This window comes from Cyprinus carpio, chromosome B17 (assembly GCF_018340385.1).
Source record: "Cyprinus carpio isolate SPL01 chromosome B17, ASM1834038v1, whole genome shotgun sequence".
In the NCBI taxonomy this organism is placed as follows: domain Eukaryota; kingdom Metazoa; phylum Chordata; class Actinopteri; order Cypriniformes; family Cyprinidae; genus Cyprinus; species Cyprinus carpio.
The window spans coordinates 24,379,630-24,406,925 of NC_056613.1; the positions used below are offsets into that span (position 1 = coordinate 24,379,630).

General features: G+C 39.1%; 2 protein-coding genes across 5 annotated transcripts in view; both read right to left on the minus strand.

The window, feature by feature from the left end:
- The window catches only part of LOC109074456 (otoferlin-like), a 41,970-nt gene extending 29,457 nt beyond the window's left edge, over positions 1 to 12,513 (minus strand). Inside the window, exons 1-11 of the mRNA XM_042742901.1 lie at positions 12,329 to 12,513; positions 11,800 to 11,814; positions 11,432 to 11,516; positions 11,098 to 11,200; positions 10,863 to 10,917; positions 10,298 to 10,429; positions 2,758 to 2,820; positions 2,541 to 2,625; positions 1,790 to 1,949; positions 1,275 to 1,461; positions 263 to 449 (exon numbers count right to left, since the gene is read on the minus strand). Coding sequence (XP_042598835.1) covers positions 263 to 449; positions 1,275 to 1,461; positions 1,790 to 1,949; positions 2,541 to 2,625; positions 2,758 to 2,820; positions 10,298 to 10,429; positions 10,863 to 10,917; positions 11,098 to 11,200; positions 11,432 to 11,480 — 1,021 coding nt within the window. The 5' untranslated portion in view covers positions 11,481 to 11,516; positions 11,800 to 11,814; positions 12,329 to 12,513. The remainder of the gene's footprint in view (positions 1 to 262; positions 450 to 1,274; positions 1,462 to 1,789; positions 1,950 to 2,540; positions 2,626 to 2,757; positions 2,821 to 10,297; positions 10,430 to 10,862; positions 10,918 to 11,097; positions 11,201 to 11,431; positions 11,517 to 11,799; positions 11,815 to 12,328) is intronic.
- The window catches only part of LOC109087857 (NUMB endocytic adaptor protein), a 590,428-nt gene that overhangs the window by 180,808 nt on the left and 382,324 nt on the right, over positions 1 to 27,296 (minus strand). The gene's annotated exons all lie outside the window — the stretch shown is intronic.

The window sequence follows — 27,296 nt, forward strand, 5'->3', positions numbered from 1 at the left end:
TCAACATTGATAATAATCAGAAATGTTTCTTGAGCAGCAAATCAGCATATTAGAATGATTTCTGAAGGATTATGTGACACTGCAAATAAAAAACATTATTTAAAATTGAAAAAATATTCCACAAAATTACTGTATTTTTATCAAATAAATGCCTGGCTGAGCTTAAGAAACATATAAAAAAAAATCACAATTATTCCCAACTTCTGCATGGTAGCATATTACTTTTGCAGACTTTGTCAAGGTGTTCAGGAAATCCTTATACCTTTGTCTCCATCATTAGCAATCTTCTGCAGGTCAATGAAGTGCGTTCCAATGGCTACATCGTTCACTTTATCCGAATCACGGATCTGGACTTTCATTCTCCGGCACAGTGGTGGAAACTGCTCAGTGAAAACGATCTGCTCATTCCAGATCGGCTCATAGCTGCTCTTCTGAATTGAAGTTTTACCCTGCATTGTGGACAGATGAAATAGATCAGTGGATCAAAAATATTGCTGCCTGCCCTTTTGAAACAGAAGCACACTTTAGCATACTTTTAAAAGGACTTCTTATTAAGGAAATTGTTTACATTAAAAGAATATACTTAAGGTGTGAACTGAATGTAATGCTTTCGGACAATATAATTGTTAATTACAATTAAATGAAAAAGTATAATCATTTTAAATAGATATTAAATGCAATAAGCTGAACTTTAGAGTGTTTTTTTTTGGTCAAAAAGTAAGATACAGGCTGTAGTTTAAACTGTTTTTCAAAATGAATGTTAAACAATACTGCCATTTTGAATTGAAAATATATAATTTAGTGATTTATCTAATTCATAATTGAATATTAAGAGACAATAAACATTTTTAGCATATTGGCATTACTTAGAGTGAATGTATGTTTTAAAATAAATATTTGATTTGCAAATAGTTCAAATGCATAACAAAATATTTGAATTGCATAACAATAAATTCTAGATAAAATAAAATGTCTTCAATATGTCCCACTCAAATTTCTTGTTTCAACAGAAAATACATCAACACAGGATGGAAAACTGTGTTTGCCGGCCATTTCATGATATGTTGTCTTTAATATTTCGGAGTCTTATTTTTTGTTTCGAATTTTAATATATTTTTTGTTTTTAACCGAACTGCCCATTCTGACATGTGCCAGTTCCGGAGTCTTCAGTTTCATATCATTAAACTATATTATATTTTTATATATAGGCATTATATTGGTCACTCGGTAAACCATTAAAACAAATTAGTTGACTATTAGTAAGAATTGCCCACCTTCTGCCCTGCAAATTGCACTTGGACATATGGATCAACCAAGTCCTTATTTTCTCCAATGAAAGCTTTTTTGACATTTGCCATTATGCTGGTGTTCATTTTGGGCAACCCCTCGGCTCTGTAGATTTTCACATAGAATCTTGCCCATTGACGCTCAGCCGGGACATCTTCCGGCAACAGAAGATTCCTGGAACAATAAAGTAATCAATGAAGAATAGATTTGTGTTTCTGCAAATAGAATCACCTTTAAATAAACAATACATCGTTGGATGGAATTATCTGAGTGACCTCAGCATTTATGAAGTGTGAAAGGTAAAATAATAAAGTAGAATTTCACATTTTAATGAAATACTACTACAAGTAAATTTTTATTTCACAGGGCTTTCCAAATAAGTTGGGAATACTTGAGTTTGGAGTTTGTTCAGTGTATGGTTTAGTAACAGTGATGCTTTTCTTGGAAAATAACATATAAAATTAACAATGTAGGAAGATATTTTGTTTGTTTGTTTTTTTACCCCTCAATGTCATCCTCATCTGTTTCATTTGCTTTGTGTGGAGTTTTGATAGTGTCGCCCTTTGCCACAACTGCGATGTCACACTTGACATAGCCTTTGCATCCAGCAGTGATATCATCGGGGTCACATAAAGTGGCCCATTTGTGGAAGAACTGATGTTCTGTAAATGTAAAGAAAAAAACATGAAAAAACTTTGAGTCTTTGAGATCTATGGTCTTACAACATCGTAGACAACATCGGTCCTGGAGTGCCGATGTCCTGCAGAGTTTAGCTCCAACCCTGAAAAAAAACCTCACTTGTCTGTAGCTTTAGTAATCCTGAAGACCTTGATTAGCTTGTTCAGTTGTGTTTGATTAGGGTTAGAGCTAAACTCTGCAGGACAGTGGCACTCCAGGACCGACGTTGCCTATCCCTGGTCTAGAAAGTGAGAACTTTATCCACCTTATTTTTAACATTAGAGCGGCGTGGCAATTTGTAACTTGAATGTGCTAGAATTCCATTGTCATAATCTGCTATTTATTTTGCCAGTACAAAAACAATCTTTTATGCTGCTTTATATTGCAAACAGGTATTTGTTATCATATTATTTTAATTTATTAGCATAGTCATAAACAGACTGGTTTGTAGTGTTATTTTTCAATTTATTTATCTATGGTGGCTAATGAAGCGGAAGTCTTGCACAGTCACAGAAAATTGCTTACTTCTGTGTTTTAAAATAAGGTGGATAGAGAAGCATGATAATACCAGTTACCAGGTTGTGTATAAACTGTGCCCACGTCAAGCTTAAAGCTTCCGACCAGCGTGCCACTTCGCAAAAGATTTTTAGAGTGGATAACCTGTATAGACACATTCATTTAAAAAAAGTAAAAAAAAAAAAAAAAAGCTTAATGCCAAACACAAAAAAACACAATCTTTTATGAAAAAGTGCAGGATTTAACTATTCAAAATAGATTTTTGTTGCTACTTACAGACACTTTCAGGATCTTGTCAAACATGACATCAGGAGGAACGTGGAAGTCAAAAACGAAGTACTGAAAAAAATGGAAGATTTTATCAAAACGTTATATTAGCAGTGTTAAAGGAGTAGTTTACTCGAAAGTTAAACATTTTTTCACCCTCAGGCCATCCAAAATTAGGATGAGTTTGTTTCTTCATCAGATCTGGAGAAATGTAGCATTACATCACTGTCTTAGCAATGGATGCTCTGCAGTAAATGGGTGCCATTAAAATGAAAGTCCAAACAGCTGATAAAAACATCACAATAATCCACACCACTCTAGTCCATCAGTTAACATCTTGAGAAGACAAAAGATGCATGTTTGTAAGAAACAATTCCATCATTAAGATGTTTTAACTTTAAACAGCCCATTCTGGTTAAAAAATACTAATCCATAATAATGCTTCCTCAAGGGAGTAAACAGTGCTTGAGGATGGCAGTCCACTTTTAGTCTTTGGCGACTTCAACATTCATCTGGACAAACCTTATGCTACAGACTTCCACTCACTCCTTGCTTCATTCGATCTCAAACGACTTACCACTACAAGTACATACAAATCAGGCAACCAACTGGACTTAATTAACACACGCAATTGTATTGCAGACATCATTCTGGTAAAACACCTACATATCTCTGACCATTTCTTCATCACATTTAAACTACATTTTGCTACCTGTGTGCCACCAATTCCTATACCGGTTGCTTTTAGACGAAATCTTTTCTGCTTTTTCTTTTAAGATCTTTCCTCTGTAGTATCCTCCTCTCTTCCCTCACCCACCCATTTCTCATCTCTGGATGTGAATGCAGCAACTGACACTTTATGCTCTACTTTAACCTCTTGTCTAGATGATATTTGTCCTCTCTCCTCCAGGCCACCACGGGCTGCCCCTTCTAACCCCTGGTTATCAGATGTTCTTCATGAGCATCGGACCAAACTCAGGGCATCAAAGAGAAAATGGTGCATATCAAAAGATCCGCCAGATCTGAGTATCTATCAGTCTTTGCTTTTATCTTTCTCTGCTGAAGTCCATACTGCCAAATCTTCATACTTCCACAACAAGATCAACAGTGCTCCAGACACATGTAATCTCTTCAAAACATTCAATTCTCTCCTCTGTCCCCCCTCCACCACCTCCCACCACTTCTATAACAGCCGATGATTTCACCACATTCTTTCAGACAAAACCAGAACAATCAGTAGTCAATTCTCAGCCCAACACACACAAGACATCAAACCAACCACACCCACTGCTAAAACTCCCATCGTCTCCTTCTGTCCCCTCACTGAGACAGAAGTATCAAAACTTCTCCTCTTTAGCCAACATATATCATGCCCTCTAGACCCAATCCCCTCACACCTCCTCCAAGCAATCTCTCCTACACTCTTACCAGCACTCACACACATTATCAACACATCTCTCCACACAGGCACCTTCCCAACTGCATTCAAGCTAACCTTTGATGACCAGCTGACCTTCAAAGACTACACTGCAAAGACTGCCCGATCTTGCAGGTTTGCATTGCACAACATCAGAAAGATCAGGCCCTTTCTAACAGAGCATGCTGCACAACTTCTTGTCCAGGCCCTTGTCATTTCTAGGCTGGACTACTGCATATAGAACAGCCACAGGCTCAGCACCCGCCTACTTCCACTCACTACTACGTATCTACATCCCCTCCAGAAGTCTGAGATCCGCTAGTGAGCGACGCCTCGTGGTACCATCACAGAGAGGCTCAAAATCACTTTCCAGAACATTCTTGTTCACCATTCCTGGCTGGTGGAATGATCTTCCAACACCTATCCTGAATGCGGAATCCCTGACAGTTTTCAAGCAACAGCTGAAAACTCAACTCTTTCGAAGATACTTGACTTCATCATAAAAAAAGAACTGTGTTTCTCTTTATTTTATTCATTCTCTTTCTAGCTTGTACTTATTTGAACAATGTCTAAAACTTGGTATTACAAGCACTTCCTGTGTCTGTTTGCCTCTTTAAGAAGAATTTCTAGCTTGTACTTATTTGTAAGTTGCTTTGGATAAATCCGTCTTCGATGTGGGTAAGCTTAACAGAAACAAGCCAGTTGGTCAATGCACATGTCAGATGGCATCCACTTCGAGTGTATTAACGCCAATCCACTTCGAGTGTAAACTTAACGAGCCAATGCACATTGGCATGTGAGTATTAAATCCAGCTGCCGTTGATCACAGCGTGAGTATAAGCATTTTGGTCCTGACTACTCTACTGAGAGAAAAAGACTGAACGAGTTCAGTGCGCTCTTTGAGAGCTCTACTTTGGATGCAGTCATTACCTGGCACTGGATGATGGTCATGATCACTGCCTCACGTGCCTGGGCATTTAGCACGCTGAGGTGGCATTTGTGGATGAGTCATTTTCTCAGTTGCGGGCCAAGCTCTGTTATCTCAAAGGGGCATTACCTAGTTCTCGTCATGGGGGCAGTCAGGCGGGGGCTACTTCAGGCAGTAGCACAGGCGGTCTGAGGGTAACAGTGATGGCAAACCCTCCAGGGAACCAACCCTCGGTGTACCATCGCTCCTCTTGCACTCCGCAACCAGTTGAGCTGCCACTGGAATGTGCTGGGCCCTCTACAAGGAGCGTACCAGCAGTATCCTTTGGCACTACTCTCGATGACCGAATGTTGGAATGGCACCTTTTTCAGCCTTTTTCAACCTGCTAACTCCTCCTCCCTCACCACTCTCGACAGTGGTTCAGCTAGGTGTATACGGGGGTCCCACCAGTGGAGCGGTTGGTTGCGATGCAGTTGTGTCCTAATACCGCCTCCACCCGGCAGATTGAACCATGCCTCCCCTCCCGGGCCTGTAGGTACTCGTCTGGTCTGTACGGCGATGCTTATACGGCCTGTGGAGAAGCTTCCTCTGACTTACATGCTATGGCGTTACTGCAGGTTCTTCAGGCTAAAGCACTGAGGGACCTGCACGAGTGGGGTCACGATCCGGAAGTTCTAAAAGAGCTATGAACCGCAACTGACCTCGTGCTCCAAGAGACAAAGGTCACTGCGAGTTCTCTGGGTCATGCAATGTCCACACTTGTGGTCCAGGAGCATCACCTCTGGCTGTGTTTGGTCGACATGAGGGACACCGACAAGTTCGGTTCCTCAAGGTCCCTGTGTCCCAGACCGGCCTCTTTGGTGACACAGTCGAGAACATGGCAGGAGTAGACTGAGGCAATTTGACAAATTCGAAGCTGCCCCCTGAGTCCACCTCTCCTCCCGTACCGCATCCGTACCAGTCTCAAGCAAGCAGCACCATGGAGCTAGGCGTAGGCAGGCCGCCCCGACCGTCCAGGCCCCTGTCAACCTGGTGGTGGGCAGAAGAGCAATAGGCCCCGGGACAACCCAGAGAGAGAGGGAACTGCTTCAACTTCAACTTTATTTATTTATAAAGCACTTTTAAGACCACTATGTGGAAACCAAAGTGCTGTACAAGAAGACTAATATATATATATTATATATATATAAGAATAAAATCGAGCATAAAACATTATAAACATACCACAACAACAACAAAGAACAAATTACAAAACATTATTAAATGCTAATGAAAACAAATGAGTTTTGGTATTACACTCTGAAATACAGGAAGTGTAGGAGAAGATTTTACAGACAGAGGAAGGTCATTCCAAAGCCTTGGAGCAGCAACAGAAAAGGCCCGATCACATTTGCATTTTAAATGAGATCGAGGAACCATCAGATGTAATTGATCATTTGAACACAAAGACCTATTAGATTGATGCAAACTGATTAAATCTGAAATATACTCTGGTGCTAAACCATGCAAAGCTTTAAAAACATATAATAGCACTTTATAGACCCCTTAAAAGTTTGTAAACATTGCAACGTCTCCAGGTGGGCGGGGCTTAGCTGGAGGCAAAAAGAGGCGCGGATGCAATGTTGACAAGCGTAAACTAGCACGTTTTGGGAGGGATTTATTAAACATGGATGCAGAAGAAGGTTCGGAACTGTCCGAATATGTACAGTCACTGACTCTGCGGCTGACCGTGACAAAAAAAAAAAATAATAAAAAAGTGGGAGTTAGCATACATTTATCAATTAATTCAGTTGATCACTCAGTTCACTGACCAAACTGGTTATCTGACCAAAATATAATGACGAGTGGATAACATTACAGTAGCCTAATTTATTTATTTATTTATTTTTAGCTGAGCCTGGTGTAGTTCTTGTATCTTGTTCTCATTGGAAACATTTTAACCAGGTTTTGGATATTTCCTAGACAACATATGAATTACTTTCGGGTGGTTTGGGGAATGTAACCTATCGCTGGGCTAACTATGATTAGCAATGTGGATTATTTTAAGAGACCATTCAAAGGATGGCACACACATCTATCGCTGTATGTTTGTTTAACATTTAAGCTAGCTAGTGCGCTGAAGGTTGGCGACTTTTTCACCTATAAAACATAAACTTGCTGATTTGTACTAGATAAAAACCAACACACCAGTACATATGCATAGATTATTTTACCTAATATGAAGTGTGCACTGCAAACACGAGCATTATTTATGATCGTCTCTGTCTAGTCTGTACGCCGTATTGCATTCAACCACATTGTCTTCTTGATTTCTGTGAAGGAATGTCGGCCGGGATCCGGTGAAACTTTAGTTTTGAACCAAAAGTGCTGTTCCTTCTATTCTGGCAGCCAAAAACACAACAAGACGACATTTTAAAGTCAAAACCTCAAACTTTTAGCGCGCTTGCTATGAGTTCTTCCTAATGTTTTGCCTCCAGCTAGAGCGGTGACGTCACAGTGACGTAGGCGATTAAGGGGTCTATAATGAATCCTGTATCGTACAGGAAGCCAGTGTAATTTAATAAGCACAGGAATAATATGCTCTCTCTTCTTAGTACCCCGCTGAATTCTGAACAAGCTGCAGGCGGGAGAGAGAAGCCTAACTCCCCCAGATGCGATGCATTACAATAATCCAAACGAGATGGCACAAAAGCATGCACACTGCTCTTTGGGGCATGGTGAATGCACCCCTCCCTCCCCCGGATGAGGGCCGGGTGGAGAATCTATTTCCAAAAATCTTGACAGGAGAGCGTTTTTTTCTGTCTTTGGGTCCCAAGAGGGCATGGAGAGTCACGGACAGATCAACACTGGACCACACTCATCCTCCTCTCTCGCCAGAAGGCAGCAGCAGGCAGTTCAAGAGCATCATCTACGAGACACACTTACACCTTGAAGTGGAACCTGTTTGTTGAATGGTGCTCTACTCACCAAGAAGACCCCCAGAAATGTCCGAACAGAGTCGTGCTGTCCTTTCTGCAGCAGGGGTTGGAGCAAAGGCTGTCTTCCTCCACCCTTAAAGTCTATGTGAATGCAATTGCTGCCAACCATGACCCCATGGAAGGAAAGTTGGTGGGGAAGCATGACCTGATCATCAGGTTCCTTAGGGCGCGAGAAGGCTAAATCCTCCACGGCCCCCCTCTATAACCTCTTGGGACCTGTTTCTAGGGCTCAGAGCACTACAGAAGGGCCCATTTGAGCCTTTGCAGACAGTTGAGCAGAAGTTTCTATCAATGAAAACTCTGCTCCTGCTTGCATTGGCCTTCATCAAACGTGTAGGGGACCTGCACACATTTTTGGTCAACAATTCGTGCCTAAAGTTTGGGCCGGCTGACTCCCAGGTAATCCTGAGGTTCCGGCCCGGCTATGTGCCCAAGGTTCCCACTACTCTCTTCAAGGATCAGGTGGTGAGCCAGCAAGCACTGCCCCCGGAGGAAGCAGACCCAGCCCTAGCTTTGCTTTGTCCCATCTGAACATTGAGATGATACGACAGGACACAAAGCTTCAGGACCTCAGACCAGCTCTTTGTCTGTCACGAAGGCCAGCAGAAGGGGAATGCCATCTCTAAGCAGAGGATGGCCCACTGGATTTTGGGTGCCATCACCCTGGCTTATCAGGCACAGGGTGCACCCTGCCCATTCAGGTTGCGAGCTCACTTTACTAGAAGTGTTAGATCCCTGCTGGACACTGGCTCGTGGTGCCTCGCTGGCAGATATTTGTAGAGCTACGGGCTGGGCTACTCCCAACACGTTCGCTAGATTCTATAGCCTTCGTGTGGAGCCGGTATCCTACTGTGTATCCTATTGAAGTTCTCACTTCAAATGGGTAGATGCACTGAGAGGCCCTGGTTTTGGGTCGGCTTGCTAAAACTGCTCCAGAGAATCCATATCGTAGACCCTGTCAAGCTCCTCCATCCCCTCGGCAGCCAGACATGGCAGAGCAACCGGTGCCAGGCCCTCACTCAATGAATCTGTGAGAACCGGTAGAGGGCTGGGTTCCATATTTAGAGACCTAAGTGGATCCTATATGTGTAAGTCTATGGTATAGCCTCAGAGCCTGTGTTTCCCCGGAAGACTTCCTGCTATTTTCCAAGAGGGTTACAATCACCTCCAATCTTCCATATGCTCTTAGACAGTTGTTCATATATGTAAGTGCTTCCGAAACCTCCTTCGGGAGGAATGGGCTTCTGCAACATTCCGGTTCCAAGTGGAACAGGCACGTTTTCCCAGTGTTATCCAGTCTTAATGAGTGGGTAGTGCCATAGCAGCATTAGCTGGTCTTCTTGTGGTAAGCCTCAGTCTACGCCAAAAAAAGAGGTGCAGGAGGCTTCCACAGGACACTGGAAGGGGCAGTATCCGTGGCACTTTGATAGGGATCCCAATACGTCAGTCATCCGACGTGACATTGAGAGTTATTGAAAACATCTCAGTTAAATATGTAACCCTCGTTCCCTGAAGGAGGGAACGGAGACATCACAACCCATCGCCACGGCTGCTGTCCCACCACTGAGCGGCCGGGTTAACGGCTCGGCTCCTCAACGAAAACCTGAATATGCACTGCACCTGCTGCCTACTTATACTCACGCTTTGATCAGCGGCTGCTGGATGCAATAATTGCATGCTAATGTGCATTGGCTCGTTTAGTTTACACTCTAAATGAATTGGTCTCTCTAAGCGAGATCTCAATTCATCGGTCATCCGACGTGACGTCTCCATTCCCTCCTTCAGGGAATGAGGGTTACATACGTAACCGAGATGTTTGAAGTTAAAATTATGCATTTTTTGATGCATTTTTAATTTTATTATTACAAACATGCAGCTTTTGTCTTCTCAAGGCATTATCTGATGGACTGGAGTGGTGTGGATTACTTGTGTATTATTGTGATGTTTTTATCCGCTGTTTGGACTCTGATTCTGACCGCACCCATTCACTGCAGAGCATCCATTGCTGAGACAGTGATGCGATGCTACATTTCTCCAAATAGAGAAAGAAACAAACGCATCTACATCTTGGAGAGTGAGCACATTTTCAGCAAATTTTCAGCTTTGGGTGAACTACTCCTTTAAGATGATTATGTGATTATTTTGATATATTTTGAGTATTTATTTGTCATGATCATTGCATTGCAAAAGGACAATATTACAATTCTTAATTAAAAAGGAACATACCTCATTGTAGTAAGGGCAGTTGGTCGACTCCTTCATTGAGGTGTATTTTTTTTCATCACCAATTTCTACACACACCACTGGATCCATGTTCAGACCCACCAGCTGTCTGGCCTCTATAACAGTGACACTGACCTGGAAAGTAGGTAATGGCACACATTTACAAATGTGATATGTGGTACTGTATGTGGATGGTATTCAAATATTCACAGGCTCAAAATTGGCAAAAATGTTTGTATGATACAAAACTACAGGATTCATTTATCTGCATGTCTCGAAAGCTGTAAGATCTTATCTCTTCGCTAATATCACTTTTCTTTAAGCTCAATGTTTTTAAATCAGCAGATGTTTTGTGATTTTTAGTGTGTACAATGTATTAAGCAGAACCTCCACAGGCATAGTTCTTCACTTTAACTTTCAACATGTTCCACCAACCACAAACAAACACAATACTGACTGTCTTGTCTTCATTTCTATTGTTTTGAAAAACTTTGCATAAAATGTGTAGCTAGAAATGTGTGCATGTTCTGTTTTTTTTTTTTTTTATGCTATATGCTGTTCTACGTACTTGGAAATCCACTGGTCTTCCAGCACTAGGCTCAATCTTGATGTCAGGCTTTGATCTAAAACATTTAGGACATTTTTGGATTAAAAAAAAAAAATTCTAAATAGTTGATCAACTTACTCAAATTAGAACACAGTAATATATTTTTTTTAGAACATTTATTATTTAACACAACATAAATGTAATGCAGATTATCAAATTGGATTTGGGTTCATGTGACTTTATAATTTTTGGTTACCTTTTATTGGAGACATTGGTTGTGACGGCAGTGACTGATGCGAGTGAGATGGTGTCAGGGTCTGGCATCCTCATATCCTCCGTCTCCAGAATGGCCGGCTCATCCACAAGTCACATATGAAATATAATGTCATTATGGACAGCACTACAGTTTTTCTTTTTAAATATTATTTTAGATTATTATATAAGTATTATATATTATGTAATATTAAATAATTATTTAAATGTATTAATCATTCATATATAAAAATTCATATATATATAATGCTATAATAAATATGTTGAGGAATTCACAATAATTTACAAATTTTCACACAATTAATAGAATCTTTCACCTTGACCTTTGCCATCATCCTTGGAGGCTCGATGCTTGCTACGCTTCATTGTTATGAATTTGATTTATCCTCTGGGTATATTAATCTTTTGAACATGAAAACCAAAAATAAAAGTAACAAAAAAAAAAAATCACAATCTCAGTTTATTGGAAATATAACAGTAATGTCTTTATAATATTCTGTTGTTTTATTCTATTTCAATCAGCCAGAAATCCAAAAGTAATTTGCCTTCATAAATTAAATAAAGCTTATTAACCTAACCCATCAATAATTAGCAGATATATGAAGAATTTAATTAACACTGAATTAATTTGCATAAGCAGTATAATCATCTAAATAGACAAGTACATCTACAACTGTTAGATTACCTTTAAATAAACATGCTGAATGTTGGAAGTGAGAAAAAAAAAAACAAGAGAGAGAGAGAAAGAAAAAAATAGGTTATTATAATTAACTACACATTCACCTATGTTTGCTTAAAGCTAACCCATTTTGTGCAATCAGTACAATAATTCTGTGCAGACAAACCAACAGTTTTTACTGATTTTTAAATTGTTTCTGGTGTTTTTTTTTTCTTAAACAGTAATTATAGTGTATATTAGGGGTTTATGACATTAAAATATTCTAATTGGAACATATTTTTAGATAAAATAAATTTACTTAACTGTACCCTCCTACTGAAACATCCTTAATTCTACAAAAACTGTGAAATAACTTTTTATCCTGTTGCATTTCACATTATGTTTAAGATTTTCATTAATACACCAAACAACAGTTAAGCCAAATCTGAAAGCCATTGTCATTAAGTTACATAGGATTACAATGTTTTAGTTAACACAGCACACAAACTTAACAAAAGACTTATATGCAAATTCTGATGAAATACTGCACACTTACCGTACAGTGCAGCTGCTTCTCTGTTTCCAGAATCACATCTAGACGTTTGCAGGAAGGACACACCGATTCCGATACCGAGATGTCTTTAAAATAAGTAGCCTACAAACTCATTATTGAAATTTGGATGACAGAAACAGAGAGGCCACAAAAGTAACTCAAAAAGAGTTTGGTTTGGTCTAAGCCTGAAGATGGGCAGGAGAGATGTGATATGGCCATGAATAGTGCATGAGTGCTGAACCCGATACAGTGGTAACTAGAACTAGTTCCTGATGAGAGAGATCGCGTGGGATTTTGATAGGCTACCACTATAGATAGGCTATCCAGGTAAAAGAAAAAACAGCAGGAGCAACATGTTGTGTCCAGAGTTTGAAAGGAATGTGAGCATAATGCCTCTCACCAGTGATGGGCTACATCTAATCTAACTATATTATATTCTGCAAAGAACAAAGTTTCCATAAGTTTTGGAGGAAATGGCAGTGCAGTGTGATTTAGTCCACATAGGTTTTTATATACTGTACATGTCACTTCAAGCAGTTACTTAATTCATATACTGATTTGATTCACATTTATTTGATCAAAAATACATTAAAACAGAACTACTGTGAAATATTATTACAATTTACTAATTGTAATAATTAGTAGTTATAACTGTGTTCTATGTGAGTTTGTTAAACTGTTATTTATTTCTGTGATGCGCAGCTGTATTTTCAGCATCATTACTCCAGTCTTCAGTGTCACATGATCTTCAGAAATCATTCTAATATGCTGATTTGCTGCTTAATTATTATTGGAGATTAATTGTTATTTTTTTGTTTGTTTTTTCTTTTCTCAATGTTGAAAACCGTTTTTTTGCTGCTTAATATGTTTGAGGAAATGTGATCATTTTTTTTTCTGGATTCGTTGATGAATAGAAAGTTCAAACGAACAGAATTTATTTGAAATAGAAATATTTTTAAAATGTCTTTACTGACAAATTATATCAATACTGATCAATTTAATGATTTTTATTTATTTATATATTTACTAACTATCTCACTTACTCCAAACCTTTGAATTGTAATGTATCACTGTTTCCACAAAAATATTGTGCAGCACAACTGTTTTCAACACTGATAATAATCAGAAATGTTTCTCGAGCAGTAAATCATCATATTAGAATGATTTCTGAAGATCATGTGACACTGAAGACTGGAGTAATGATGCTGAAAATACAGCTGCGCACCACAGAAATAAATTACACTTTAACAGATATTCAAATAGAAAACATTTTAAATTGTAGCAATATTTCACAATATTACTGTTTTTACTGTATTTTTGATCAAACAAATACAGCCTTGGTGAGCAGAAGAGACTTCTTTCAAACACACACACACACACACACACACACACACACACACATATATATATATATATATATATATATATATATATACACATATACATATATGTGAGAGTAATATCCTCGCCCGCACTGAGAAAATTAACTTGATTTTTATGGTCCAGCAGGTGAAAATGCTACATCTGATGACTCATTCATTCAAATACAATTTTGCATAATTTCATACTATCTTAAGACTGAAAGACAAAACAACTGTGAGATACTTGAACAGAAGTGGTGTGTAATCACCAGGAGACAAATCAAACTGACTCTGGCTTAAATAATTGATGAGGTCTTGTTCCAACTGCAACTAGCACACTAGCTGATGACATGTAGCTTTGGTAACCCAGTAGTGCCATGTGGTCATCTACAATGCAAATTTACTGAAATGTGACACTGGCTCATCTGCTTATTCACGAAGTTCCAGAAAAATATTGAACTTAATTTATTAAGTTATTAAAAAAAAAAAGGGTTTAAAAAAAGTACAAAGACCATAACAACACTCCAAATCTTGAAGATAAAAAGTGCATCAGTGTCTACAGGTATTTAAATGTCTAGGTCTACATTTCACTGACTCCTAATTATAAATTCTGCTTGCATGTTAGAAATGATCAAATGTGCATGAAGCAAAACACCTGCATTGTGTCTCTTCCATCAACAATGTTTTAGCATATAATACAAGTCCTTTTGAAAAGTCAAACTCAAGTAATCAGCTCATGCATAAGACATGCTGTTTGTAAGGTATACATTTCACGAGTTCACACTTACATATAATTAGCTGAAGTATGATAATGCGTATTTGGCGTTCTGTCCGGGGAAGGGCTCCGAGCTCGGGAATGGCCCGAGCCTAGAGTACCCCCCTCCCCGTATAAGTGTAAAATGAACTCTAAGTGGAGGAGATAGGGTGGAGGAGGGATGCTGAGAAACCGTCCATGGATAGGGGTAAGTCAGCTGTATTTATACTATGGTGTTGATTAACTTGATTGTGCTCCACCGGTGTTGATTAGGCTAAGTATCTGACACACTTCTCCCGAACCTTGTTAATAAAACATAATTTAAGGTCTAAGGTTGCCTGTATCCAGTGAAATATCTTAAATTATTAAATGGTGCCAATCAGTGTTCCATGCGTCATCCACAATGAGCATGCATCTTTTGTATTGTCTTGACAGACATTTCTGCATGATTAACCAATAAAACAGAATGATTATATATTGACTAAATATTCCACAACAACATTTTGTTTGTATACGGTTTTAGTATATAGATATTAGTTTGTAGTTAAGACCTCCCCTTTAAAGGAATAGTTGACCCAAAATCAAATCTGCTGAACATTTTCTCACCATCAGGCCATCCAAAAGAGTTTGTTTCTTCATCAGATTTGGAGAAATGTAGCATTGCATCAGTGTCTCCGCAATGGAAGCTCTGCAGTGGATGGGTGCCGTCAGAATGAGAGTCCAAACAGATGATAAAAACATCACAATAATCCACAAGTAATCCACAGCACTCCAGTCCATCATTTGTGAAGTGAAAAGCGACATGGCTAAAATCTACCCACATATTTGTTTAGAGCTGTTTTGGCTTGTAAACAATGCTTGATCTGTGCAGATTTCTCTCCTGATTCAGACCAGAACACTTTTTCACTGGAGGAAGCAACATTATGGATGGAGGACTTGTATTTTAGCCAGATCCCACAGTTTGAAGTCAAAAACACCTAAATGATGGATTTGTTTCTTACAAACACACATCTTTTTTTTTTTTTTTTTTTTTTTTTGTACACATTTGCATAACCTAAACACTTTATACATTGAAATATGCATGGTTCTTTGAATAAACTGAACAAAACAGAGGTTTAAGAGGCTCTGCAGCAATTTATTGTAATAATCTCATGGGGTTTACCTATGTTCCTTTGATTTACATTTGCAGAGTCTAATGAATATATGGAATTTTAAAAATAGACCTTTTAGAATGACAACAGGCCTTAACAATGTCTAAATTAAAGAATGCTCTTAAAACTGACACAAATCTTGTTTGTCAGAAATTGACATTTTTTGGGTGACATAAATTGTAATGCAATAGATGTATATGACAGCTTCTTAAAATCAATCTAAATTTTTGGGGGAATTTTTTTTGTTATATTTGCTTCCAAAAAATAAGGTTATAGAATTGAGGTTACAGTAAATATAAATGAGCGTGTAACTTGGTCTACAGACGGACACCTTTCACAATGTCATCTAGGGCGAACCAGAGCCAACCTGATAGCAGGCTGCAATCTTATACGCTCTCTCTTGAAAGGCCTTTCTTGGCTTTGGACTTATTATCCTAATCTCTTTGTGCTCCAGTGCCTCCATGGGTGTACCATCTGACTGTGGTGTAGTATATCACACTAATCTATTCCTGTGGTGTTTTTACATGTTATTGTTCCGCTGGGGACTGTGGCAATGCTGGGCCTAAGCCAGTATCATGCATCCCAATGAGTGATAAACATTAGTTTAGTTTATACAACAGTTCTTGTCCTTAAATATGATTAGTTGAGCATCTTTCTAAGGGTGCTGATTTTATAGTCTGAGGCGGTTTATATATCTCTGGTTGTCTCTGTGTTGCTTGTTTTAAACAGACAGGCAATGTTTACACTTGGCATTAACTTGCGACCTGTATCCAAACATTACACAACAAGTATAATTGCGTTTGTCATCGAAAATGTTATTTAATCTGTGTGTCCTGCTTTCATTAGTAAGGGATACATTGTGATTGGATCTCAGTTTAATCTAAAGGCAATTTAGACATTTTAATGTATCACTCCTGTATTTTTTTTTTTTTTTTTTTTTTTTTTTGCGAAAAACCAAAATATTTTGGATTCAAATTAAGAATTCGCTTTTATGACTTATTTATACATAAGTATGGATTTTTGTTTGTTCACTTGTAGTTAAATACTAAACAAAAGTGTTCAAATGATGTTAAAGTTGTTCATGGAAAACTTCATTAACTTGCCAATCATAAGCACATTGTGGTAAATTACAGTGGGTCGTGTTAGTTTGCTGTTGTGACCAACAGAAAGTATGAGCTGTGCTTCATACAGTGACGAACAGTAAACCTTTTCCCCCCACAAATTTACACTGACATTTCTTGCCCTTAACTCTAACAGAATAGTGGAGTCCAAGACATGATAATGCCACGCAGAATGAAATCATTTGAAAATTATTGGATGATTTTATTAGAAGTGTTGGTCCCACTTTATTTTAGGTGGCCTTAACTGTTGTGTATTTACATTTAAATTAATCATTTGATACAATGCACTTATTCTGTACATACATGTTTTAACATTGTACTTATATTAAAAAAAAATACCTGCATGTAATTACATCTGTAATTAAATATAATTATATATGTAATTAAAAAGTAATTACATTTATAACTACAGTACACTGTTGACCCATCCCTTACACCTTATCCCACCCGTATCCCATCTCAGTAGCAGCAGAAGTGTTTTGCAGTACAATATTAAAATAAGTATACTGTGTTTTTTTTGTAAGTATAGTAGTTAAAGCCACCTAAGGTAAAGTGGGACTGAAGTGTTTTCTTTCCTATACCTAAAACAAGTGAACACATTAGTAAAACAATGACATTATTTACCTAAAATAAGGGAACCAATGAATCAAACTTGTCCACAAACTAAAATCAGAGAATGAACTAATAAAACATAGACACTAATATGTTTTCCCTTGTTTGTCACTCCAGCTCAGCAGGACCTGAGTTTAGGTAAGATTTTTGGTTAAATTGAGATTTGGGTGGTAATTGGTAAAGCTAATATACATATTTTGATGCTAAACTAGTGTGCCACATGCTTTCTTTTTTATTACACTGCTTTATCATAATATGTCAGGAATTGTTATAAATAGACAAGACCCGGTTAAGTAACTATAAGGTTACTCTACATCAGCTAAAGGAGAAATCCAAAATGCGTATTTGTGTACTATATACTACAAGCAACATAAAAAAGGTTTGCTAAGCCTCTTTATGTTAAAAAATTTTAAATTAATTTTTAAAAAGAGTCATTTGGGTTGTAATTAAATTAAATAACAAAAAAAGAGAGAGAGAGAGATGATTTAATATTTATTATTCTTGCACAAATAACTATTTACACTGTAGACACCACCTTGTTAAAAATCATGGTACTCTGTGGTACTGTCACACTTCCTACTGTGAATGAACGAGGAGTGAAGGAGTGAGGAGACGTAGGAGTTTTCACACAGAACAGTCTATAATCACAGAAAGGAAGGAGCACGCATGGCACAGGGGGTTGACGTTCAACTGCTCACAAAATGGCACTAAACGGCACTGCTCACAAAATGGTGCTGCTGTTATGGCTCACCAATTCGTTCTGCCATTTGAATATTAGTTATTATATGGATTAAGACTCAAATTGCTTTTAAAATATTCATGAATCTTTTTCCTTGAGTCGAGTCAAGTCTGGAGTCAGGTCTGAAATCTATAAAAATGCGAGTGCGACTCGATTCTGAGTTTCTAACTCGAGTGCCCATCTCTGAGCCACAGCAATAATGGTGACCCACGGTGAAGCCAATGGAGGGAGGATCCTTGAAGGAGGTAGGGCTGACAATTCCAGGGGCCCAACCAACTGCAGCTGAGCAGGTGGCGGAGGAGCCTGAGGCAGAGATGGAGAGCTGATAAACCAGGGCAACGGGGAAGATCCAGAAGACCAAGGTGAAGCAGATGACGCTGGCGACCGAGGTAGAGGGTGTCACTCCAGGCTGCGGTAGAGCCAGAGCAACAGAGGACTGAGGAGGAGGGGGTGTGAGTAGGGGCTGAGGTGGTGGAGGAGCATGAGAGGGCTGGGGGGGAACTGAGGGATTGGGGGGGACTGACGGAGTGGGGGGGTGGAGCCAGTGGACTGATGGGCCAGGGCAGAGGAGGGAGCTAGGAGCCATGTTGAATCTGCTGTGTAGAGGGGCCATGGTGGATTCCAGGGCTTATAGACTGGAGGTGGAGGCCAGGGATTCTCCAGCCACAGTGACACTGGAGGATGGCAGACCCACGGAGCTCGCTCCGTACTGATGGTGGCCTGAGGGTGAGCAGAGGGGCTGCCAGATGACAGCGGAGGAGGAGGCTGGAGTGGGTAGGTGGGAACATGGGACATGGGAACAGGAAACTTCTCTGGGCGAAACTCAGGAATGGGAGGGACATAGTTCACTGACGGAGGAGGAAGGAAAGGGGGTAGGTCAGTAAACAAGTCAATTAAGTTTTCCTCAGCTTTGCATTCACCCAAATTCGTACTCCACTCACATCCTCAGCCAAAGTGCAGGGGGCAGAGATCCTCTCTGCACTTTCTCTATCCACCGCTTTCTCCCTCGTGGTGAGCTCTGTTGCCGGCTCTCGCATCTAGACTGACGTTATGAGCAGCTCCGGCTCCATGGCGATCTTTAGCTCTGTCGCTCCATGTGGTGATGGCTTGTTGGTCATGGCAGTTTCGGGCTCTCTGTAAACAGTGGCCTCGTGCTTGAGCTCCGCGCAGCAGGGAGATGGTGGGCTGGGCTCTGGGTCTGGCTTTGTTCCTGGTTGGGGGTTAGACACTCTCCAGATGATTGCCCCCCTCCAGCTCGGGAAGATCAACAGGGTGATGGTTATTTGCCCCGCTGAATTCAACCACATGCCCCAAAAGGGGCAGGTCCTTACGGGTGAGGGAGGTAAACTAAGCGGTGAAGGTGATCCATGGAAACACAGGGAAAACAGAAAACAAGCACTGTAAAAAACTTGGAAACAAAAAATGGGGGGAAACACACAAATAACTGTATTTGGTCCGGTATTCTGTCACACTTGCCTACTGTGAAGGAACAAGGAGTGAAGGAATGAGGAGCGAAGGAGCGAGGAGACGAAGGAGTTTTCACATGGAACAATCTTTAATCACAGGAAGGTGTGGCGGGAGGAGCAAATGACAGACACAGTGGGTGTGGCGTCAGGCCTCGGAGAGGCTTTTATTAACAGAAAAGTAACAAAAACAGGGAATAAAGTATCCAAAGGGGAAGAGTGTTCAAAATAAATAGGGAATCTGGTGTCCTCGTCGTACTGCGGGGTTTGTGTAGGTGGGCAGTGTTCAGGAAGGAAGGGTCCAGGTAAGGGGCGGAGTCTGGCGGCCGCATTCGCTCCCTTCTCCAATCCGAGGCACGAGGGGCAGCAGCTTCTTCCAGCGGTTGCATCCTTCTCGTTGCCCTTGGCGCTTGAAAGGACTAAACGGCCCAGCATTATGGCCCTACGGCCATGTAACACAATTAACATGAGGGAGAAACTAGGTCAGGGTAACCACATGGGGCAAAAAACACTTAAACACAGTCCAGGGCGTGACAGGTACATGTCCACAATAGTAATTGGTATTTTGTCACATGTCATGTGATTTCTAGGTTAACAACACAAGCCTCGTATCGAGGCTTCATCTGGCATGCTCATTTGCTCTCAACAAGTTCCAACGCCTCCGTTCAAATGTCACATCAGGATGTAACACTTAATAAAGATGTCTTCATCCCTGGCAAATGACAGGATGCATTTCATGCTACTGTTCAATGGATTGAAAATCATTTTTTGTACTTTGTTAGTATCAAAGACTATAGAAATACAAAGACGGTTCACTCCTATATTTATCAATGGGAGAAACTGCAATGTGCAATATGGCGGAAAAGTTCCGCCTTCTAAATGAAAGAGCCAATTGCTGATTGGTAAAGCAATTGCATCACTGCAATGGCCATCAGAAGCTCCGGTTCCCATAGAAGCCAGAAGCTAGACCAGCCAATGCGCAATATAACGCATATGCACATTGGGTGGTCTAGCCTGAAAAATAAGCTTTTTAAACCCTTTTTGAGCAAAATAAGCAACATTCATGGGACAGTTCATTTCAGATTTTGTTGCTGATTTGAAATATGTAATTTAATTGCGAGTTCAGTGAGCAGTTTTTGAGACTTCAATGGTCTTGTTTGATCTGCCTGGAGGCGTTGCAAATATGGCGGCTGAGTGAACAGACTTTCCTTGAAAGGGACTTTGTTAGTATCTCATTATAGTTTTGCTGCTCGAAGTGATTCAGTGTGTACATGAACTGTCTAAATGGTTTATACTGAATTATCATGAACCGATTTAGACTGTCTTGTTAACATGTTTAACAGATTCCTTAAAAAGGAGTAAATCTTTCACCAGTTCAGAATTGTTCAGTTTTTAAACAGCTTCTTGTAGACAGACTGTTTTCTGATTGGGTGATGATCCGATTTTGGACACTTTCCCATTGACGAACCATGGTTGCAAATTCCATTGAACTCTGATGGTAATCAAGCTCAAGTGTAAATGTAAGTGGATCCGTTCCTTACTGTTCTTAGAACTGTTCAGCCCGATGGTGGAAAAGCTACGCCAGTAGGTGACTGTGTCTTCATGAGTGAATCATTTGAATAATTGATTTAACCACTTCATTCAAAACTCTGATTCATTCTGGTACAACTGCTGTGCTGCTTGGCATTGCAATGCATTTTCTGTAGATTTATTTTTTATTATTTTCTACAGTGACTGGTATTGTTTCTAAAATGTAAATTATTCAATATTAAATAGCTGATTATTGAATTGTTTATTGAATTGTACGGTATAAAAGCAGTAAGTTCTAAAGTGACATTTTAGAATTCATAATGTCACATCTTTTGAAGTAGCAGCTGCAGATTCATGAATATGTGGTTTAAGAAAGTAGTTAAACACTATATAGTTTACTTTTTCTAGTGCTATATGATGGTGAATTAGCATCTGCTTTATTCTGTGATTTTTACAAAGTGTTGCTTTTTTTTTTTTTTTTTAATAAGAGCATAAGAACTTTTTTTTTTCAAGCAATAAACATGAACAAAATGCTTGTGTAAAATATATGATACCTGGGCATAACCTGAGGTTATAATCCTAATCAACTGGTCTGTGCCTTGTTTAAATGACTAGTCCTAAAAAGATGTAAAATTAAAGGAATTAAGATACTGTTAGCACTTACAAGTCATGTTTCTTTATATAGTGGTTTATACAATACTCACATATATTTATACAAAACTTATACTCCAATAATATTTTAATGTAGCTTCACATTAATAAAACAGGAAAATAACAGTTAATGCTGTAAAATCCATCACTTATGAAAATGCAGTTTCATCAATAAAGCAGCTCTACAGAAGACAACAGTGTCATAATTCAGCTCAATTCAGTTCACATTTTGTTCCCATCCGATAGTGTCAGTGCAGTTAAATTTATAAAATAATGTATATTTATTGTCTTTTAAACCCCACCTAAGCAACCCAAAGCACAGTTGGCTACACTGTAAAAATGTAAAGCTGTTTCAACTTATTATTTAGTAACTAGTTCCACAGAGATTTTACGTTCAGTCAATTTCTGTCTTCAAAGTGTTGCCTGAATTGTAATTCTTTTTTTTAGTTCGCTCAACCTTTACAGGAATAGTTTTATAGCCCATTCAACTAAAATGTTTTAATTGGTCAAACATTTAGAAAACTTAAAATTTAACCATTTACTCCATGTGTTCATATGTTACCTCTACTAAGATTTATTATTTGGACATCATAAGAAATTGCTGTGGAACTAGTTATTATATTTTATACTGAGTATTAACTGGTGTCTATCAATCACTAAAAACACACACATTACAATACATAATAGCCTTTATTTAACAACAGTCTGCATTTATAACATTTGTCATACAAATGACTACTGTTCACAATTACGTATTTAAAATGAGGTAGAAGTCAGAAAAGAAAAAAATCAACCAGGTGTTACAGTTCAAATTAACTGAGTCCATTCACTGTATTTATATAATGCTTTTTACAATACAGATTGTGTCAAAGCAGCTTTACAGCATTAAACAGGAAAGTATTGTGTCTAAGGAACAAAAACACCATTGTTTTCCTCTGGCCAGATAAAACCAGCAGTTTAATTGCAGGCTGCAGCAAAGTCAGATTGTGCAGAGGACTGGTCTGGTTCCTGTGGTCTTGTCCTGATGGCCATCTACGTGACGAGGTCTTCTGTCTCTGGGGTTCATCTGTCCTAGCTCCTCTGACATTCGGGGCTGTAGAGGTCTGTAGGTGCTGGCACTTACCTGAGGCATGAACTTGACAAGATGGCACTGTTTCTCCCGCAAAGTCACTCAGGCTTGTGCACGTGTGGAATGATCTCAGTATTGGCTGGATTTGTTTTTATTAGTTTAGTCAACACTGACATTCTGAAATGGATTTGAAAATAACCTGTCATTCAGTGTTTTTTAAATATATTTGTGTTGTGTTAATATAATATGTCTTCTCAACTTAAATATTTTTGCCCTTCCAACATTTTTTTAATTGGAATTTTTACAGTGTACACTTAAGCGCAGAAACAGCTTTCAAATTGCTTATAAATTTCACAAATAATTACAAAGAAACGGAAAGTAATGCATTGAACTAAACATAAAATTTTGAAGTAGAAAGATATGGTATTATCTTGTAAAACATATTCAAATAATCATTGTTTAAGAAAGGCACTAAGCATTTATAATCCAGATCCCATAAACAAACTAAAAGCCAAACAAACCACACAGAAAGTACAGTACATCATATCAGACACACAAAACTACTGCAGGAGAGGCTAGAGGTGAAGTACCTAGGGGAATGTTGAATTTTATCAAGATGCATGGATCGATGTACAGACAGAAACTAGATCTTATGGATGAAATCACAAAACACATACGCAAACATGACTGTATGAATGTTCCTTTAACATTTGTAGGCCAAATCCCACATTCCACGACCAGTTAAGCACTTTTTTGAAAATGTGCTCATTTAAGTGACTACACTTGCTTCCTAAAAAATCCTTCGTGTTTTCAGGTGTGTATATTACAGTTTAGTAGGTCACTTTATGGTATATGGTGGACAGGAGCATGACAGAATAAGTGCAGTAGTATGTGATTCAGTGCACAGCAGGAAAACTAGTGCCCTCTTGTGTTGGGAGTCTGGCGCTGACAGAGGCTCAATCCACTGACTCATCTACAGTCACTTTGGGCTGCACTGGCAGTTTCTGAAGGACCTTACTTTGATTACTGCACTTCTATAATTTATTTAAAGTGCTCTATTTTCACACACAAATTTTGTACTTATTACAGTATATTAAAAATTGTTCTTTAGTACTTAAAATAATTCAATCTTAGGTACATCTAAGTGTACTCAAATGTTATTTTGGGTGACCATGAAAATGAACTAAAATGTGCTTTTAACATACTATCTCTGTATTTAAAAATATATATAGATATCACTTGTAGTACACTTGATCCCACTAGTGCATGAAAGATGGGTTCAAGTGTACTACAAGTGGTAACTAAATAAATAATAATAATAATAAAAAACAGAGAAAGTGTTAAAACCACATTTAGTCCATATGCATGGTGTCCCAAAATAGCACATCTGAGTACACTTAGATGTACCTAAGATTATTTTAAGAAGTACTTGTGACGAAAGGGGCAAGGCCAAGTGCCGTGGGAACGGTGCGAGGCCAGTGGAGTAAATGCTAATGGGCGACACCTGGGACACTCACCGGTCTCGAGTCCCACGGTGGAGCTACGGAAGGATAAAAGGAGGAGTGATGACAGTGTTGGACGAGGGAACATTTAATTTAAAAGTCTGTGAAAGTGATTTTGTGCTTCTTTCGGATGCACGATAATACATCGTTCACTTGCAGAACACAAGCTTCTAGAGGGCACACAAGTCTGAAGTAATGAATTTAGGTAAAGGGGTGCAGAGCCAGTGGTGGTTTTGTATGCAAACATCGATGCCTTGAATTTTATGCGAGCAGCTATAGGTAGCCAGTGCAAATTGATAAACAATTTGTGTGTGACGTGCATTCTTTTCGGCTCATTAATTAATCTTACAGCCGCGTTCTGGATTAATTGTAAAGATTTAAAAAATATTGATGTGTCTGTTGCTTCTCCTTCCCTGTTTGGTTTATTTGAATGGATGTTGTTTTGTTATAAATAAAATGCAAATAAAAAAATTTATCAAAAAAAAAAAAATAAAAAAAAAAATCTGGCTGGAATACCTGCCAAGAGGACATTGCAGTAGTCAAGAGCTTGAACAAAGAGTTGTGAAGCATGTTCCAAAGTAAAAGGGCCTGATCTTTCTGATGTTGAAAGTCAGCTGATCATCAATCATGACGCCAAGGTTTCTGGCTGTTTTTGAAGGAGTTATGGTTGAGGTGCCTAACTGGATGGAAGATTGTGATGAAAAGATGGGTTTGCTGGAACCACAAGCAGTTCTGTCTTGGCAAGGTTGAGTTGAAGGTGATGGTCCTTCATCCAGCAAGAAATGTCTGTTAGACAAGCTGAGATGCGAGCAGCTACCGTCGGATCATTAGGATGGAATGAGAGGTAGATTTGAGTGTCATCTGCATAACAGTGATATGAAAAGCCATGTTTCTGAATGACAGAACCTAATGATGCCATGTAGACAGAGAAGAGAAGTGGTCTAAGAACTGAGCCCTGAGGCACCCCGGTAGTTAGATATTGCGACTTGGACAACTCAACTCTCCAAGATACTTTGAAGGACTTATCTGATAGGTAAGACTCAAACCACTGGAGTGCGGTTCCTGAGATGCCCTTTGCTAATAGGGTTGACAGGAGGATCTAGTGGTTAGCCATATTAAAAGCAGTGGACAGAGAGAGGTAAGGAAAGTTTTGTATTTTTGATTTGGGATCTTGTTTTTCTTGTGTCTTGGGCTTCTGAGAGGAGGGATGTATCTGTTGAATGTCCACTTCTGAAAACAGACTGGTTGCTGTCAAGGAGTTTGTTCTGTGTGAGAAAGGCAGAATTTTGGTTGAACATAGCTTGTTCAAGTGTTTTTGCAATGAAAAGAAGAAGGGAAACTGGTCTGTAGTTCACTAAAAGAGATGGGTTAAGGGTGGGTTTCTTAAGTAGTGGGGTTATACGAGCCTGTCTAAATGATGAGGGGAAAACACCAGTGTGGAGGGATATGTTAATGATGATTATATTTTATTTACTCAAAAATATTATGTGTAATAATTTTTTTAAGTAGATTGCTCATACAATTTTTTTACAGTGTACTTTTTTTCAACTTATTTTCACAGAAAATAACAAAAATGCCCACAAGATGCCGCTGTTGTCTTGCTACTAATCACAAGCTACTGACTGTGGTCTTTTCAGTGTTTCTCAGTTGCTCTGACCAGGGTTGCGTTTCCCAAAAGCATTGTAAGCTTAAGTTGATTGTAGCTCCACTGGTTTCAATGGGTTTACGATGTAATTAAACTTACGATGCTTTTGAAAAACACAGTCCAGTTTTAAGCCTTCTGTCTGAGGATGTTTGGGCCTAAATTTAGATTTGTGGGCCTCAATATTAATGTGGAAGTGTCTCTCCAGGATTGGGCCCCTACTTTCGACTGTTTTGTGCCTTGGGCACCAATAGGCAGCTGTCATGAAAGCTACTTTGCAAAAGCATCAACACATTTTAACAACTCGGGCTCATGTGGGAATGCCAAGGGGCCCTCACGACCCCACTAGGCCCTTGTACGCCATTGTTCTTTCAGCTAAAGTTACGGCTGTGGGTTTCAGCTCATACATTCTCCGCTGTGATTTGTATTCAGTCAGACCACAAACTGGAGGGCTTGTGGATCTTGTGGTTTCCATGCAGAGAACAAAATAGATGAGTCTGCTTCTGCTGTTTACATGGTCTGTGAGACTGACTTGAGTTCAACTGTCCACAAGTGTACAGCTGTTATCAGACTGCCTGCAATGTTTATACACATACACCATTATTACAACAACAAAAGTGGGCCAGCTTCTGTTGATATATGAGTCAAATAAAGCTAAACACATTGCTTTTGTTTACTTTAATCCCCAAAAGCTGCATTAGGTTACACTAATTGATTTACGATAAATGTCAGGTGTTTTAGGGCACATCTGGTACGAGTCTGCAAATGGAAGAAGGGAGCGTTTGTGAATATGTGAAATTCATGGTGAATCTTCCTGTTTATGACATGCCCGTGTTTGTGCATGTGAAGAGAATTTGCACCGCAGGAATTAAAACTTTTTAATGTACAAGGAGATGGCATAGTGTGTTTATGTAAGCGATGTTTTATGCGTGTGATATTGCATGTGTCCCGGGACATCGGATCTGCTGCTCGCCACATTCCACACTTGCAGGTGGTCTACTAGGGGATTTCATATTTCACAGGAACGCAGCATGCTCTGGACAGCATCATTGAGTCCACATGGAAAGCCAGAATGCTCTGTTGAGAACACTTGGCTCAGAGCCGCTGCCCGACGGCTCGTCCTCACTATTACAAGCTCGTCATGCAATTACAGAGCAGGCAGATGTCTTTAACTCCTTCGGATCCAGACATCCAGATGCCAAAATGTTACACGTAAATGTGTTACACGTTTACCAAGATGTAAAAAATGATACATTTTATGTAATATTCCAGGTGTTTCTTGGTCATTTTCTTATCATTGTGCAAATGTATTTAATAAAGTAAACCCATCTAACAAAAATATGCTCTAACAACATTTTTTAAACATTATTTACAAG